We start from the raw sequence: 18,819 nt of genomic DNA on the forward strand, positions 1-18,819 counted from the left end.
TTTTGAGTTTATTTTTGTGTATGATGTAAGAAAGTGATCCAGTTTCATTCTGCCAGTTCTCCCAGCACCATTTGCTAATGAGACTGTCTTTTTTCCATTGGATACTCTCTTTTGTTTTGTCAAAGATTAGTTGTCCATACATTTGTGGACAGCGTTTTCTATTCTATTCTATTGGTCTATGTGTCTGTTCTTGTGCCAGTACCATACTGTCTTGTTATGAAGGTGAAAAATTAAGGGAGAGACACAACACTGGTGTGCTTCCCCATTGATTGGTCAGGAAAAGGGGGCATATCCAACCACTGAGAAGTATCAGTGAGGGAAGACACAATCCTTCAGTGACCTTCTATTCCTAATTTGACCTACTCACATTGAATATGTCAATTACACTACATTGGTCTCAAGTATTTCACTTTTGTGACTTTATAAACTATGCACCTTTTCATGGAATTCCCTTGCCCTCTTTTCTTGTCCTTCCACTTTTCCTTTAAAACTCAGCTAAAGCATTGCACCTCTGGGAATACTGACTCCTGTCTGGTAGATATATTCCTACTCTGTGACCTTCACATTGTAGGGCTGTTTTTATATTGTCACTTTTTGGTGGTTATTATGTATGCTATCACTAAATGTAGGAAACCATGGCTTATTCAACTTGGAAATCACAATGTCTATAAAACATTTGACACAAGCAGGCACTCTTTCACATTTTTTAATTGAATGAATCAATGAAAGATTACTCTTATAATGCATTTAAAAGTTTTTTCCCTTGTTTTATAGATCTCCTGCTTCTAACATGAGAAATCACCTCCTATGCAGATTAGATGGAAGCAAGAAACAATGTAACTTACTTTGTCCTCTTGGGTCTCACACAGGATCCAAAGGAACAGAAGGTCCTTTTTGTTATGTTCTTGCTTTTCTATACTTTCACCATGGTGGGCAATTTGCTCATTGTCATGACTGTAACTGTCAGTAAGACCCTGGGCTCGCCTATGTACTTGTTTCTTGCTAACTTATCATTTATGGATGTCACTTATTCATCTTGCATTTCCCCCAGATTGATTTCGGACTTGTTCTTTGGGGAAAACACCATATCCTTCCAATCTTGTATGACCCAACTATTTGTAGAGCACTTTTTTGGTGGATCAGAGGTTTTTCTTCTGCTGGTGATGGCCTATGACTGCTATGTGGCCATCTGTAAGCCCTTGCATTATTTGGTTATCATGAGACAGTGGGTGTGTGTTGTGCTCCTGGTAGGGTCCTGGGTTGGGGGTTTTATGCATTCAGTAATTCAAGTTAGCACTATTTATGGGCTCCCATTCTGTGGTCCTAATGTCATTGATCATTTTTCCTGTGATATGTACCCCTTACTGAAACTGGTCTGTACTGACACCCGTGTCATTGGCCTGTTAGTGGTGGCCAACGGAGGCCTGATCTGCACAATTGTGTTTGTGCTCTTGCTCATCTCTTATGGTGTCATCTTGCACTCTCTAAAGAACCTTAGTCCAGAAGGGAGGCAGAAAGCCCTCCAGACCTGTGGTGCACACATCACTGTGGTGGTCTTCTTCTTCGTGCCGTGTATTTTCATGTACATGAGACCTGCCAAGACCTTCCCCGTTGACAAATTATTGAGTGTGTTTTATACAGTCATAACCCCCATGCTGAACCCCCTGATCTACACTCTGAGAAATTCTGAGATGACGAATGCTATGAAGAAACTCTGGAGGAGAAATGTTATATCTCTCAGTAGATAAGTGTATGATCCACGATGCAGAAAATAATTTAACATTTGTGCCCATCTCCTCAAATGTTAACGTCTGTTTTACTGTAAATGCACTTACAGTAGGAGTCAATAAATAATATGTAATTGAGTAGTCAATGAAAGTTTTATAGTTACACTAATTGTTATGCATTTATTTTTTTATTCATGTAAAATTAATATAAAGTGTTATATTAGTTTCACATGCACTATATAATGATTTAACAATTCTATACATAGTGCTCATCATGAGAAGTATACTCTTAATCTCCAGATGTAATGAAGTAACCAATGACATTTTTGTAGTTCCACTAATATTTCTTTCAAAAAATTTTAATGCTTTATTTATTTTTGAGAGACAGAGAGGGAAAGTGAGGGGGGGAGGGGCAGAAAGAGAAGGAGACACAGACTCCAAAGCAGACTTCAAGCTCTGAGCTGTCACCTTAGAGCCCCACGTGGGACTTGAGCCCATGAATAGCGAGATCACAACCTGAGCCCAAGTTAGACACTTAACTGACTGAGCCACCCAGGTGTTCCTAGTTACATGAATTTTTAATTATTGGCTATACTTAATTTATTACTTTCATTCGAATTCTTATTTTTATATTTAGTTGGATTGATTTTCTTCTTTAGCATACAGTGTTTTATTAGCTTCATATGTGCAATGTAGTGATTCAGCAATTCCATTCATCACCTGGTGCTCAACATAATACGTGCATACCTTAATCCCCATCACCTCTTTAACCCAACCCTGCTTCTCCTCTGGTAACCATCAGTTCTCTATGATTAAGAGTCTATATCTTGATTTGTATCTCTCTCTCTCTTTCTCTCTCTCTCTCTCTTTTTCCCTTTGCTCATTTATTTTGTTTCTTAAATTCCACATGAGTGAAATCATGTGGTATTTTTCTCTCTCTGAATTATTTTGCTTGGCACTATACTCTCTAGCTTCATCCATGTCATTGCAAATATATATATATATATATATATATATATATATACATATATATATATATATATATATATTTGCAGACCTTTACCCATCCCTCACATAGTCCCAGGTCTTCTTACATACATAGTTATTGTATTAAGATTGTTATTTCTTCTAAAATTGGTCTATTAAAAATCTTTGCTAATAAAACATATGTGTTCATGTTTATGTCCTTGTGTATAACTTTTACATTTACTACTCAGCCTCCTGAAGTCCTTTCCACACCTGTCTATAGATGTAACCAATTCTCAGGTTGCTCATACTGCTTAAAACTTCTTTATGAAGATACGGTAAAGTTAGTGTTTCCAGTCCTTGCCATATTTTCCCCAATTTTTTTTGTTACCTATAGCTCTGCAATGAAGTCTTATTGAAATTGTGTAAGTATGAGTTTTTAGAAGTGGAATTCTTGGAATAATCGGTATACATATTTAAATGTTGATGTTTGTACTTATTGCCCAAATACTGTCCATAAGCTCATACCAAACTACACTACTTCCATAAGTCTAAAAATGCCCATCCAGCTTCATAGATGTGTCTATATATGAACACAGAGGTCTGTATCTGACAGTGCATGGGTCAGTATCTGACTATGCATATGAATGCTTATGGGTATGTATATGTATTTGATATGATCACACACAGGTTTGTATGTATTTACACACAGGGCTATATCTTGCGACACACAGGTCTGAATCTGAGCACATATGAATTTTGGCAGGACTTGACTGAACAATTTTTCTGTTCCATGTGGCATGGACTGAGCTCCATGGACTGAGCTCGGCTTTTAGGGAGTATTTTGGATGACTTTACTCCTGTGAGTGGTGCCTTGGCAGGGATAGCTAGAAGACCAGGCTCTCCTGGCTCCTTCTCCTTGCATGTAGCCTGTCTCTCCAGTGAGTTTGTCAGACTTGTAAAATGGCAGTTCAGGACTTTGGGAGGGAGGGCACAGAAAGTCTTAAGCCAGTTAAGATCTCATCCCATCCTGACATCAGCTTGAAATTCAGGATCTCAAGTTCTAGATCCAGACTGCATCTGACCAAATGAAAAGACAACCTATGGAATGGGGGAAAATATTTGCAAGTCTTATACCTCACAAGGGGTTAATATCCAAATTGTATGAGGAACTTATACAACCAATAGGAAAAACAAAACAAAACAAAACAAAACAAAACTGATTAAAAACTAGACAATGGATCTGAATAGACATTTTCCAAAGAAGACATACAAATGACCAATAGGAACATGGAAGGGTGCTTAATATTATTAATCACTATGGAAATGCAATTCAAACTACAATGAGATATCGCCTCATACTTGTTAAGATGGGTGTTATCAAAAAGAGAAGAGATTACATTTGCTGGTGAGGATGTAGATAAAAGGGATCCTTCGTTCACTGTCTTTGGGTATATAAATTTTTCAACCACTCTGGAGAAAAGTATGGAGATTGCTCAAAAAGTGAAATAGAACTACCATAATATCCAGAAATTCCACTTCTGTGCATATATCCAAGATATGATCAGAATCTTGAGGAGATATCTTCACTCTCATGTTTGTGGCAGTATTTTCACAATAGTCAAGACATGGAAACAATCTAAGCATCCACTGATGGATGAATGGAAAAAGAACAGTGGTATATACATACAAGAGAATATATTAAGGTATAAAAAAGAAGAAAATCGTGCCAATTGCAACACTGTGATAGACTTTGAGGGCATTATGCTAAGTGAAATAAGTCACACAGAGAAAGACAGATACTCTATCATCTCATTTATATGTGGTATTGAAAAACCCAATTTATAGAAGGCAAGAGAATGGTGGTTTCCAGGGCCTGGCGGGTGGGGGAAATTTGTCAATGTTAGTTAAAGGCTACACGTTTCTAGTTATAAGTTGGATAAGTTTTGGGGAGCTTATGTATGGCAGGGTACAGTAGTTAATAATGTATTATATAGAAATAGTTGCTGAGTGAGCGAATCTTAAATGTGCTCATCCCCCACAAAAATTCCAGTTATGTGAGGTGACATATGTGTTAACTACCCTTATTGTGGTAATCATTTTGCAATATATGTATATATCAGATCAACATGTTGTACACCTTAAACTTACACAAGGTTGTATATCAGTTGTGTCGAATAACCCTGTGAAAACACAAGTAAATGAAATTAGACTTTGTGAATTGAAAAAAGAAAGTCTAAGAACTAGAGACTTGCTCTTTCTTCCCTGTGTCCTGCATATGTTTTGGAGGTGGACAACCTAGTTAAGAGAATTTATGAGACACACCTTAAATCTTTCCGAAGTCTCACTAGGGTCTTACATCTACAACACTGAGATGATTTTTCTTCCGGTGCCATTTCTTACTCTGAGAGCTTTTTTGCTCTTTGGAGACGCTATGGATGAGAACCAGCCTTATACCAGAACCCAGCAGGTCTTGAATCCTTACATGTTTCTCCTGAATTCTGCTTGAGAACTTGATAACAGTCATGCTTTTAACTCACCTCTCTATCTCTTTTTTTGAGGTTAATTTATTGATTTTGAGAGAGACAGAGACACCATGAGTTGGGGAGGGGCAGAGCGAGAGGGAGAGAGAGAATACCAAGACCCAACATGGGGCTCAAGTTCAAAAAACCACAAGATCATGACCTGAGCTGAAACCAAGAGTCAGATTCTCAACTGACAGCCACCTAGGCACCCCTCACCTCTCTTTACCCATCCTTCAACATATCATACACGGCTGAGGAACCAGCTGGCATATTCAGTATTATACTTGGAAATCACAGTCAAATCCACCTGCTCCCCCACCTGTTCCTATTTTCCACACTACTACAGGTGAGGGTATTACCAAACTTTGCTAGCACTTGGTAACATGAATCACTTTCTCTTCAGCCTCCAAGCACAGTCCACCCTGTCCTTCAACAAAGCTTTACCTACAGATGCCTCGAAGCCCTTACAGCCCAGCAACTCCTCGGGCCAGGGTCAATGCCATGTACTTTACATTTCTGTTATGGAAGCACCACAGTTCCAGCTTCCACTCTTTGCTCTGCTTATCTTTTGCTACATGGCATAAGACTTTGAAATGTTGTGACTTAAAGCCACAACCATTTAAATTTGCCTCACAATCTTGTGGACCAGCAATTCTGGCAGAGGTTAGATGGGTATTTTTTCTGCTTCATGTGGCATGGACTGGAGTCCCTCTGTGGTATTCAACAGATAACTGAGGGGTCTACAGGATTCAGGGCAGCTTCAGTCCTATTCAAAGTGGCTTGGAAATGGTGACTGGAAAGAACCCACCGGTCCCTCTCCCTATCCAGTTAAATGTAGGACCACAGTCAGGATAGTCAGACTTTTAAAATTTAAGTATAAGTTGGTTAGCATATAGTGTAATAGTTTCAGGAGTAGAATTTAGTGGTAATCACTTACATATAACACCCAGTGTTCATCCCAACAAGTGCCCTCCTTAATGCTCATCACCCATTTAGCCCATCTCTCCCCCCACCTCCCCTCCAGCGACCCTCACTTTGTTTTCTGTATTGAAGAGTATCTTATGGTTCGCCTCCCTCTCCATTTGTATCTTATTTTTCCTTCCCTTCACCTATGTTCATCTGCTTTGTTTCTTAAATCCCACATCTGAGTGAAGTCATGTGATATTTGTCTTTCTCTGACTGACTTATTTTGCTTAGCATAATACACTAGTTCCCACCACATTGCTGCAAATAGTAAGGTTTCATTCTTTTTGATCATCGAGTAATATTCCATTATATATATATGTTCCGTGTGTGTGTGTGTGTGTGTGTGTATATATATATATATATTCCATTGTGTATATATATATATTCCATATATATATATTCCATATATATATATGTATATATATATATGCCACATCTTCTTTATCTATTCAGCAGTTGATGGACATTTGGGCTCTTTCCATAATTTGGATACTGTTAGAAACATTGGAGTGCATGTGAACCTTCGAATCAGTATTTTTGTATCCTTTAGATAAATACTTAGTAGTGCAATTTGCTGGGTTGTAGTGGAGTTCTATTTTTAATTTTTTGAGGAACCTCTATACTGTTTTCAAATTGTTGCACGATTTTGCATTCCCACCAACAGTGCAAAAGTGTCCCCCTTTCTCCGCATTCACACCAACATCTGTTGTTTCCTAAGTTGTTAATTGTAACCATTTTGACAGGTGTGAGGTGGTGTCTCTTTGTGGTTTTGATTTGTATTTCTCTGATGATGAGTGACGTTAAACATATTTTCATGTGTCTGTTAGCCATCTGGACATCTTTGGAAAACTGTCTATTCGTGTCTTCTGCCCATTTCTTCACTGGATTATTTGTATTGGGTGTTGAGTTGGGTAAGTTCTTTATAGATTTTGGATATTAACCCTTTGTCCGATATGTCATTTGCAAATATCTTCTTCATTCCATCAGTTGTCTTTTAGTTTTGCTGATTAATGAATCTTTATCTATGATCTAGTAAATGCAATTTAGTAATTTAGTAAACTAGTAAATTATCTATGATCTAGTAAATGCAATATATAACTAAACGTATGTGGAGATCAAGATGCTCAATGGAGCCCATTGTAAGCCAGAGAAAATGAGTAAGTGTGGAAGCCCTCAGAGATTTGATGTACAAGCAGGCTCTTGTTGGAAAATAATTTGTTTCTTATAGAAACAGTTACTCAACTGACCCTGGAATGAAATTAAGGGACTGAATTAATGAACTGAAAATCATTATGGTGTCAGTTGACATAGATTAAGGCTTTGATAAACAGCATCCACTGCGACCTAGAGTCCGGAACTGTGATTAGCTATCTTTTCAACAATTGCAGTGTTAACCTCAGTGACTTCCCTCATCCCAGGGCCTTCTGCCTCTGAGCCTCAGGATTTCATAAACAGAGATTCTAACAGCTAGAAGAAAGACCTCCTTTGCTGAGGATATGATTGGATACGTAAGCCTGAGACTGGTTCTCCTTTAATGCTGGCTTAAATATGACTTCCCTTACCTAAATCTTTCCTACTGTAAACTCACAATTTATCATTTGTTTAACTTTTTTTTCTGTTTAAATTATATGCTTTTCACATATTTGACTGTCTGTGCCTCTTTCTTGGCAAGAACCAAGTCACTCTTTCTCTAGAGATTGTTCTAGGGGAGAAAAACTGTCCAGAAGTGTTTACTTTATTTGAATTTGTTGCACATATTCTAATAAAATAATCTATAATGACCTTACATTCTCTTTCATTAAAAACAGTAATGACATAGAAAGCCATAGGCTGTGTCTGCACATAGTAATGTGAGGATTATTTTCCTGACACACTGGCCCAAGAGATTTCTGACAACTCAAATATCTGCGCAGGCTGGAGTTTTTGTTAATTACCTAGATGGTTTTTTGTTATATTTTCCTGTGTATAAATATCCCTCATTACTTGTATGAGGGAAGAGCCCTTACATATGGAAGAGCCCAATTCTCTTGGATGCAAAGTGGGGAAAGGTAGAAACATGTCTTCCGTTAGGGAAGAAGTGACCTTAAGGATACATATGTTTTGAATGAGTGAACAGGTAGAGTTTTCTCTCACCTGAGAGACTGCTCAGTCATTGGTCTTCCAGTAAGCAAATTCCAGAATTTTTGTTGTTAGGCACAGAGACATGTTAATGTACAGAGACATAAATGTTATCCCAATCCTCAAAAGAAAATATTTTTTTTGTTGTCTCATCATAAATGTCTAATAAGAGATTTATTTAACTAATTTGAGGTTATAAAATTTTGGGCATTTTTATGTTGACAAATAACAGGCTTGTCCAAGTTAATTTCTACTAATCAGGATAATTTTTGTATGGCCTTTTGGACATAGCAATTTTGTTTTGCTTTGAGGTCATTTCCCAGCAAGTGAGAATGTTCAACTATATTTGCACAGTAAATATGTTATATTTATGTGTCTTTATAACCTAGACATCCACATTGGATAATTCTACACTTATCTGAAAGACTGAGACGTTGAGGAACCTTCATGGAAATGTAGAAAGTGTGGTCACTTGGAACCGTTTTTAGATGCACTGATCAGGCATATATTATTATGTGTTCTATGGTCACCCACAGTTCTGTGAAGTATCTACAATTACTCACAGTGAGAGAAGCACTATTTTAATGACCAAAGAAACGACCCAAGTGGTGAGTCCTTAAAACAACCAACGGATATGCAATGAAAATTCATGTAATATATTTAATGTAGCTAATGTCTTAAATACCATATATTTTCATTGGAGAAAGACTGGATTGAGGAAATTAAGCTAGCAAAACTGAAGTTAGCCAGTGTATCTAAAATGTATTTGGTATTAGTAGTATAACCTGACAGATTTTTATTGTCCATTTAGCCAAATAACAAAGAAGAACACATAATGCATTTGAAATAAACTAACGGAATTATAAAGTAGGTTCATGGGCTATTTTACATAGCATGTTAATATTTGTAATTACTGTTAGATATATAAATTAGAGAACTTAAAATTGTATATCATATCAAGTGTGTTAGAATATAGAGGAATAAATAAATGCCTATTCTGTTCTGGAAGCTTGATGTGCACTGTTATGTGTGAATCTTAAAATTTTCATTGGTACTATGTTGCTGCATATTCATGAAGAAATTCATGCTCGTGAGTAACTTTTGGCCATTGAGAGAGACATAAAACTATAATTTGTAAAATACTATAGTATTTTTGTTACCATGGGATTTTAATTTATCTTTTAAAAGATATATTCATAACAAACTATGTAAATTATATCTTTTAAGTAGAGCTGTGTTTACTTAATGGTTTCAGTTATTAAAGCCTAGTAAGTCTATCTGTCCGTTTTTATAGTATGAAATCTTTGATGACTTAAACTCTGGAGAATAGTTTATATGCCTCATTCCTACATGTGAATAATTTAACTGGCTGGTAGAAGATTTATCTTGGTGAAATCCAAAGTGGGGATTAATAAGAGTGAAGAACACTATTTCTTGCAGAAAATAATGAATGAAAAATAAGAATTATATATAGACTGCCTTGTAGTGTTATATTCTTGAACAGGAGTGGCTCTATCAATCTAGAACTTCCACGATGATAGCACCCCCCAACCAAATGGAGTAACAATGTGAATGAAGCATGGAGATCATTTGTCACACCTGGCTTCTAAGGAAAGCTCAAGCTTTTTCTTCACATGTCCTCCCTCCCAAATCCATGGGATTGGAATCAACTTGTCTATATATGAGGTTTAGTTAATTCTTTAATTTCCTTGAGCACTGAACAACCCAAAAATTTGGGCTTGTGTCTGTATCTGTACAATTCTTCTCTCATTTAATTTTGTCCTTCCCTTCAGATGTAGGGTCTCTAAGGAATTAGTGCTTTTATTCTTTTTGAATTTTTTTTTCCTTACCAAGAAGTGCTCTGTGTTTAATTGCTATGACTTCCCAGGATGCCTCCTGAGTGACCCTTGGAAGGCTCAGGGGATTTGCCTTCTAGAACTTCTAGCACTTCCTCACTAAAGGAAAACTTTCAGAATAAGATTTTTTAAAAAAGTTATTTACTTATTTTGAGCGAGAGAGTATGAGCGAGGGAGGGGCGGAGAGAGGAGAGAGAGAGAATTGTAAACAGGCTCTGTGCTCTCAGCGCAGAGCCTAATTTGGGGCTCGATCCGACCAACTGTGAGATCATGACCTGAGCTGAAAACAAGAGTTGGACGCTTACTGACTGAGCTTCCCAGGCACCCCTGAATAATATTTTTAAAAGAATACTAACCTCACTTATTACATTAATATTCTTTTTTACCTGAGGATATTCATATCTTCAATATTATTTCTCCTCTCTGATTTGATAATTCCTTTCTTTCATTTTCTACCTTTTTTCTCTAGTTTTCTGCTTGCTTCTAGACAAGTCACATTTCATTTAACTAATTTGAGGTTATAAAATTTTGGGCAGTAAATAATACTGCTCATATGTAATAAAATGGGTAATTCCTAAGGCATACAAACCTATCCTATGCACAGCAAGTGGTTCATGAGTTAGAGGTGCAATATTCTTTTTACCTGGGACTATGTCTATGATACTTACTAAATTGACAAAGATTCAGATGATTTGTTCTGATACAACTTAATAGGGAAACATTCAAGAACATTAATCATAGTACAATTTACTGAGCCTTTAAATAGGTGCCAGGCAGGTTCCGGATGCTTTATTTGTAATAAAACAACAAACTTAAGAAGTAGAAACTATTGCTCTCCCCATTCTTCAAATCATGAAACTGGGACACAGAGAGGTTAAGTTGCCCAACATTGCCCAGATGGCACATGGCAGAGCTGGGATTCCAACACAGGCAATGAAGTTCCAGAACCCACATTATTCACCACTGCACTACGCTCCCTCTCCAAGGATGTTTTGGGTCTTAACTAGGTGCACACTGAATGAGAAACTTGTAGTCATGATTTGATCTTGGTAATGATCAAGTCCCAGTTGCCACTGGCTAGCCTTTCTCAAGTAACAGTAACAAGATTGGAAATTTTAATGTAATTATAAAAATATGAAAATAGAAGGAAATGTCAGCAGAATAGAAGTAACTATTTCTTCTAACTGTGTCAGCAGAATAGAAGGGGTGGGGCTGCACAAAGGTCTCACAGAGCACTGGACTGGAAAGGATTCTGAGGTGGATGAGTTTGACCCCCTTAGTTTCCAATGAGCAAGCTGAGACAGGCTTGTAAGACATTTAGAAGGTGACTCAAACCCATGCCTTCTTACACTGAGCTTGGACTTTTCCCCCGAGGGTGCTGTTTTTTGCAACCTGGGCAACGAAGTTGTATTTTTGAGTGCTCTCAGTACCTAAGAAGCATTATAAGTGAAACCATGTCCCAATGTACCCTACCCCTCTTTTCAGCGTCTGTTTCTCTTCCCTCAATACCTAGCTCATGCCAAGAGTTTTGAAAAAAATACCAGGTGCTAATGTAACAATTTGTGAAAATCGCAAGTCTCTCCAGTTCAGTTCAAATGTATTTGCTGAAAATCTAGAGAGTTACTTGTGTTAAGATATTGTGGGGTGGGCAAACATTAAGTGGAGAGAACTCCAACTCCTTACAAAGCTGATAGAGAATCATACCAAGTCATTGTAATAGGGAACAATGTGCTAAATAGTTTTGCAGTTATTTGATAACAGTTAAATCTAGTCTTTACATCAGAGTCTAGTCTGAACATCTAATAGTGGAATGTCATAGTATTATTAAGTGAATTATTACACAAGAGATGCTATTTTTGGTGCTGGATACATCACACTGTAAAGGTACTCACTGCAACTACGTACTACCACCTCAGAAGTCTGACTCTATGCTGATTTATGTAGCGTTTATTGCCACCAGCAGAAAGTAAGTTTCTGGAGAGCAGGGATCCTTTCCTTGTGTGTGACTGCTGACTTCTGTGCCAAGAACAGAGATAGTTTAAATAAGGCTATAATAAATCTATGTTGATAGCTGAGCTTTTGATTACTCCTCTCTATAGACGATCCCCTAAGACTTAGAGATAGAACTTCTTTCTTGTAGAACAAGATCATCTGAAGACAAATAGGACCATCAAGGGAAGGTGTAACAGGCATTTTGGAAGAACTCAATAGTTACCACTGTTTATTGTGTATAAACCGCTGTAGAAAAGACTTAATGATGAAGATGTGCTCTTAACAATGGACTTATTTATAGTCATGTTCACGATTCCATTACAGATTGCACTGTCCTGAGCTCTCATCCCTGAAACAGGCCATATAGAAAGAGGAAATGGGAAATAGTAACAATGTGACGGAATTTGTCCTTCTTGGCCTCACCCGGGATCCTGAAGGGCAAAAAGCATTATTTGTCATGATTTTACTGACCTACATTGTGACAATAATGAGCAACCTGCTCATTGTGGTGACTGTTTTTGGCAGCCCCTCTCTGGGCTCCCCCATGTACTTCTTCCTCACCTATCTGTCACTCATGGATGTTGTTTATTCCACTGTCATCTCTCCCAAATTGATTATAGACTTACTCTGTGACAAAAAGACAATTTCCTTCCCAGCTTGCATGGGCCAGCTCTTCCTAGAACACTTGTTTGGGGGTTCTGAGGTCTTCCTCCTGATCGTGATGGCCTATGATCGCTATGTGGCCATCTGTAGGCCGCTACATTACTTGACTATCATGAATCGACAGGTTTGCATTCTGCTGTTGGTGGTGGCCTGGGTTGGAGGTCTTATGCACTCTATGGTTCAACTTCTCTTTGTGTACAGCCTTCCGTTTTGTGGCCCCAATGTCATTGATCACTTCATCTGTGACATGTACCCATTACTGGAACTTGCCTGCACTGACACCTACTTAATAGGCCTCACTGTTGTTGCCAATGGTGGAGCCATCTGCATGGTCATCTTTATCCTTCTGCTCATCTCGTACGGAGTCATTCTAAATTCTCTTAAAAGTCACAGTCCAGAAGGGAGGCGCAAAGCCCTGTCCACCTGCAGTTCCCACACCACAGTGGTTGTCCTTTTTTTTGTTCCCTGCATTTTCATGTATGTTAGACCTGTTTCCAACTTGTCCATTGATAAATCCATAACTCTGGTTTATACAGTTATCACTCCCATGTTAAATCCTTTAATATACACCTTGAGAAATTCGGAGATGAAAAATGCTATGGAAAAATTCTGGTGTAAAAATGTAACCAAAAGTAAAATAAGCATGTGTCACTGACACTGAACACATTTATGGTTAATTCTGAAGCAACAAAAGGTACTAAATTCTGACAATGGATTTAGTAAATTCAGTGGATTCTCTAGAGATGTTTCTCTTTATTTACACAAAGTCATCAAGAAGTGGAATGGATTGTCTTTTGAGGTAATAATCAACCTAATAGGGAAATTCTGGAGGTTGAATAAAATTTGTCCCATTACAAGTAAAAATACAATTAATTTCACCTCGTAGCCTTATTTTTCTTGGTTTATATTGAAATGGAACTTTAGAAACAATAGTTTTTAAATTTAAAAAAATGTCTTTTTATTTTGAGAGAGAGGAGAAAGTGAGCATGAGTTGAGGAGGGGCAGATAGAGAGGGAGAGAGAAAGTCCCCAGCAGGTTCTGCACTGCCAGCAAGGAGCCCAATGCAGAGCTTGAACCCATGAACCATGAGACCATGACCTGAGCTGATATCAAGAGTCAGACGCTTAACCAACTGAACCATCTAGGCACCCGAAGAGTTTTAAAATTTTAATTTTTTTTTCAACGTTTATTTATTTTTGGGACAGAGAGAGACAGAGCATGAACGGGGGAGGGGCAGAGAGAGAGGGAGACACAGAATCGGAAACAGGCTCCAGGCTCTGAGCCATCAGCCCAGAGCCTGACGCGGGGCTCGAACTCACGGACCGCGAGATCGTGACCTGGCTGAAGTCGGACGCTTAACCGACTGTGCCACCCAGGCGCCCCAAGTTTTAAAATTTTAAATGTGAAACAACCTACTTTTGAAAATTTACTTTCACCCAAACTAAAGAGAAAGTAATTTGGCTAATACTTAGAACAAATTACTGGGGCCAAAAGAGTGGTGTATAAATTTTAATGCTCATTATTCTATCAGCACAGAAACTTTCTGTAGCTGCAATATGCATCTTGTCCTTAAGATGATTTCCATTCCTCAGGTCAATGCCTATGCTTTTGCAGTTCAGGACATTTAAATGGGAGATGTTATTGTGTTTGGTTAGATGCTATCAGTGAGAAATTTTGTTAAAAATTTAACACAGGGATGTTAAAAGGGATGTTGTATGTTTTTCCAGTTTGTTATGAGCCTGTATGGGGATGGTTGATGGTGAAAACAGATTCTAGTTCCTAATTTGAGCACAGAAAACCATACTAATTCAATTATAAATATATTTTATGCTTTTCCTCATTAGCTGTTATGTACATTTTATTGCCATTCTTCAACAAGAAGATAGAACCTACTTTGTCTTCATGATACTAAAGATATGGGTAAAGAAATGTGTTATTTTGCATAACAGTGTTTCCCCCAAAAGTTGTATTCAACTTAAGTATTTTGTCCTGATAGACCTAATAATGATTTACTTTGGAATAAACAAAATTTTGTTTTTCACTGTTATGTGTAAAAATCGACAACAGGTTTTTCTGTCTGCAGCCCATCCCTAAACACTGCAAACTAGGAAGAAAATGAACTTGCTTTCATTGTAACATGGAACATCATCATGCTTTGGAAGAGTTTTCTTTTCTAACTAAAAAAAGATTTTATAACTTTTCTTATTTTAAATTTTATTATTTTTCATGCATATTGAATGATATATGCAATTTACTTTTACATGTGATAGCCTCTTAACCTTGAATGTGATCAATATCATTGAAACTACCTGTGCATACTTCCCTGGTAGCATTCATCTACCTCTTCCCAGAGGTAATCTTAGTGCTGAATTTTGGATAATAATAGTTAGAAACAGTTTAACTACATATGTATGTATCCTGAACATATATTGTATAGAGTTTTCCTGCCTTTATTGAAATTATACTAAGTATTGCATAGTTTTCTGAATCTTACTTTTTTAATTTAAGTTTTTAATTTTAATTCCAGTATGGTTAACATACAGTGTTATATTAGTTTCAGGTGTATGAGATAGGGATTCACTATTTCTATACGTTACTCAGTGCTCATCATGAGAAGAGTACTCTTTAATCCCCATTACCTATTTCACCCATCCCTCCATCCATTTCTCCTCTGGTAATCCATCAGTTTGTTCCTAAAGTTGAGTCTGTTTCTTGGTTTCTTTCTCTTTTTTCCTTTGCTCATTTCTTTTGTTTCTTAAATCCCACATATGAGTGAAATTATATGGTATTTGTCTTTCTCTGACTTATTTCACTTAGCATTATACTCTCTGGATCCATCCATATTGTTGAAAATGGCAAGATTTCTTTCTTCTTCTGGGTGAATAACATTCCATTGTGTATATGTACACACACACGCACACACACACACACACTACTTCTTTATCCATTCATCTGTTGATGGACACTTGGGCTGCTTCCATAATTTGGCTATTGTAAATAATGCTGCAATAAACATAGGGTGCATGTATCCCTTTGTTTTAGCGTTTTTGTATTTTGGGGGTAAATACCCAGTAGTGTGATTACTGGATTATAGGGTAGTTCTATTTTTTAACATTTTGAGGAAAACATTTTGTTTCCCATAGTGGCTGCACAAGTTTGCATTCCCACCAACAATGCATGAGGATTCCCATTTTACCACATCCTCACCAACACTTTTTGTTTTTGTGTTTCTGATTTTAGCCATTCTGACAGGTGCGAGGTGGCATATCATTGTGGTTTTGACTTCTATTTCTCTGATGTTGAGTGATGTTGAGCATCTTTTCATGTGTCTGTTAGTCATGTGGATATTTTCTTTGGAAAAATGTCTATACATGTCTTCTGCCCATGTTGTAACTGGGCTATTTGTTTTTTTGGGTGTTGAGTTTGGTAAGTTCTTTATAGATTTTGCATACTAACCCTTTGTCAGGTATGTAATTTTCAAGTATCTTCTCCCATTCCATAGGTTGCCTTTTAGTTTTGTTGATTGTTTTCTTTAAAATCCCAATAGTTCGTGTTTGCTTTTGTTTCCCCTGCCCTTGGTGACATGTCTAGTAAGGAGTTGTTGTGGCCGAGGTCAAAGAGGTTAGTTACTTCCTGTGTGTCCTCTACGATTTTGATGGTTTTCTGTCTCACATTATGTCTTTCATCCATTTTGAATTTAGTTTTGTGCATGGTGTAAGAAAGTGGTCCAGCTTCATTTTTCTGCATGTTGCAGTCAAGTTTTCCCAACACCATTTGTTGAAGACACTGTCCTTTTTCCATTAGATATTCTTTCCTGCTTTGTTGAAGATTTAGTTGACCATACAGTTGTGGGTCCATTTCTGGGTTTTTCATTCTGTTACATTGATATATGTGTCTATATTTGTGACAGTACCATATTGTCTTGATGACTACGGCTTTATAATATAGCTTGAATTCTGGAATTGTGATGCCTCCAGGTTTCTTTTTCTTTTTCAGGATTGTTTTGGCTCCTTGGGATCTTTTGTGGTTCCATAGAAATTTTAAGATTATTTGTTCTAACTCTGCAAAAAATGCTGGTGGCGCTTTGATAAGGGTTGCATTAAATATGTAGATTGCTTTGGGTAGTATAGACATTTTAACAAATTGTTCTTCCAGTCCATGACCCTGGAATGCTTTTCTACTTTTTTTTGTGTCCTCTTCGATTTATTTCATCAGAGTTCTATAATTTTCAGAGTATAGGTTTTTTTTAATGTTTATTTATTTTGAGAGAGAGAAAGAGAGAGAGAGAGACAGAGAGAGAGACAGAGAGAGAGAGACAGAGAGAGAGAGAAGGCACTGGGGAGGGGATAGACAGAATCCCAAATAGGCTCCGTGTTGTCAGCACAGAGCCCAATGTGGGGGGAAGAAAAGCTCTCACTTTGAGTATGATTTAACCTGGGTTTTTCACATATGGCCTTTATTATGTTGAGATATGTTCCCTCTAAACCTACTTTATTGGGGGTTCTTATCATGAATGGATATTGTACTTTATCAAATGCTTTTTCTGCATCTATGGAAATGGTCATATGATTTTTATCTTCTCTACTGTTGATGTGATGTCTCATATTAATTGATTTGTGAATATTGAACCAGTCTTGCAACCCAGGAATAAATACCACTTGGTCATGGTGAATGACTTTTTAAAATGTATTGTGGATTTGGCTTGCTAATATTTTGTTGAAGATTTTTGCATCTATGTTCATCAGCCACATTGGCCTATAGTTCTCTTTTTTTTGTCTTTATCTGGTTTTGGTATGTCTTTATCTGGTTTTGGTATGCTGGCCCCATAGAACGAATTTGGAAATTTTCCTTTGTCTTCTATTTTTTGTAATAGTTTAAGAATAATAGGTATTAACTCTTCTTTAAATGTTTGGTAGGAAAAAAATAAGTGTTTGGTAGAATTTGCCTGTGAAGTCATCTGGTTCTGGACTTTTGATTGTTGGGAGTTTTTTGATTACTGATTCAATTTCATTGCCGGTAATTGGTCTGTTCAAATTTTCTATTTCTTCCTGATTCAGTTTTGGGAGGTATTTTGTCATAGGAATGTATCCATTACTTTTATATTCTCTATAACCCTATGTATTTCTGTGGGGTTGGTTGTTACTTATCCTCTTTGATTTCTGGTTTTGTTTGAGTTGTCTCTCTCCCCCATCCCCCCTTTTTTTGATGAGTGTGGTTGAATGTTTATCAATTCGAAGAATGTGCTCCTGGTTTTATTGATATTCTATTTTTTAAATACAAATACACACACACACAGAGGAAAGTATGGCCCACTCAAAGAAACAAAATAAAACAGCAGAAATTGTCCCTATAAAGCTCTGATGACTGGACAAGGACTTTAACACACCATCTTAGAGATGTTCAAACAAGTAAAGGAAGGTATGGCAAAGCTCAAGGAAAGGAAGCTAAGGAAAGAGTCAAGGCCAAATATCAAAAAAGAGAAAACTTCCATATCAATAAACCTCAGTAAAGAAATAGTATTTTTGGGGGGAGCCTGGTGGCTCAGACAGTTAAGCACCTGGCTCTTGGTTTGTCCCTGGTCATGACCACACAATTTTGTGAGTTCAAGCCCCAGGTCTTCTTGGGATTCTGTCTCTCTGCTCCTTCCCCTGTCATGGGGCTCTATCTTTCTCAAACTAAATAAATAAACATAAAAAAGAAGTAATACACTTTTCAAATCATGTGTAGAGAGTTTCAAAGGACCTGACATTGTTATATAAAAGGCATCTGAATATCCAGTTTCAAATATTTCTAGATTTAGTTTCTATGGTTTTTTTTCTTATATTGTCTCTTTCAAATTATATATCCATACCATCTATCTCTTATTCTTTTTAAGAAATATTCTCTTCTTTGGGGCAAAACTTCTCAGTTGGAATTTTATATGTGGGTTTTACCTCCTCTGAGTTAAATGGAAACTTTTAACATTGATTACCAATAATCTTGTGCCATTCTTATTAAGTATGTCTT

The 18,819-nt window shown here is 37.1% G+C and overlaps 2 protein-coding genes across 2 annotated transcripts; both read left to right on the forward strand.

Annotated features, from left to right (window-relative positions):
- Positions 1 to 818: 818 nt before the first annotated feature.
- Positions 819 to 1,748, forward strand: LOC122482718 (olfactory receptor 4A47-like). Its single transcript, XM_043579017.1, has one exon. It carries the CDS (start codon positions 819 to 821, stop codon positions 1,746 to 1,748), a length of 930 nt encoding a protein of 309 aa, XP_043434952.1.
- A 10,775-nt stretch (positions 1,749 to 12,523) lies between these two features.
- LOC122482719 (olfactory receptor 4A5-like) lies at positions 12,524 to 13,468 on the forward strand. Its single transcript, XM_043579018.1, has one exon. The coding sequence runs from the start codon at positions 12,527 to 12,529 to the stop codon at positions 13,466 to 13,468; it is 942 nt and encodes a 313-aa protein (XP_043434953.1). The 5' UTR covers positions 12,524 to 12,526.
- The last annotated feature ends 5,351 nt before the right edge of the window (positions 13,469 to 18,819 follow it).

Source organism: Prionailurus bengalensis, chromosome D1 (assembly GCF_016509475.1).
Source record: "Prionailurus bengalensis isolate Pbe53 chromosome D1, Fcat_Pben_1.1_paternal_pri, whole genome shotgun sequence".
NCBI classification, from domain to species: Eukaryota; Metazoa; Chordata; class Mammalia; order Carnivora; family Felidae; genus Prionailurus; species Prionailurus bengalensis.

Excerpts from the sequence above, each read along its gene's own strand:
- LOC122482718 (XM_043579017.1), top strand. The coding sequence starts at position 819 with ATGGAAGCAAGAAACAATGTAACTTACTTTGTCCTCTTGGGTCTCACA.
- LOC122482719 (XM_043579018.1), top strand. The coding sequence starts at position 12,527 with ATGGGAAATAGTAACAATGTGACGGAATTTGTCCTTCTTGGCCTCACC.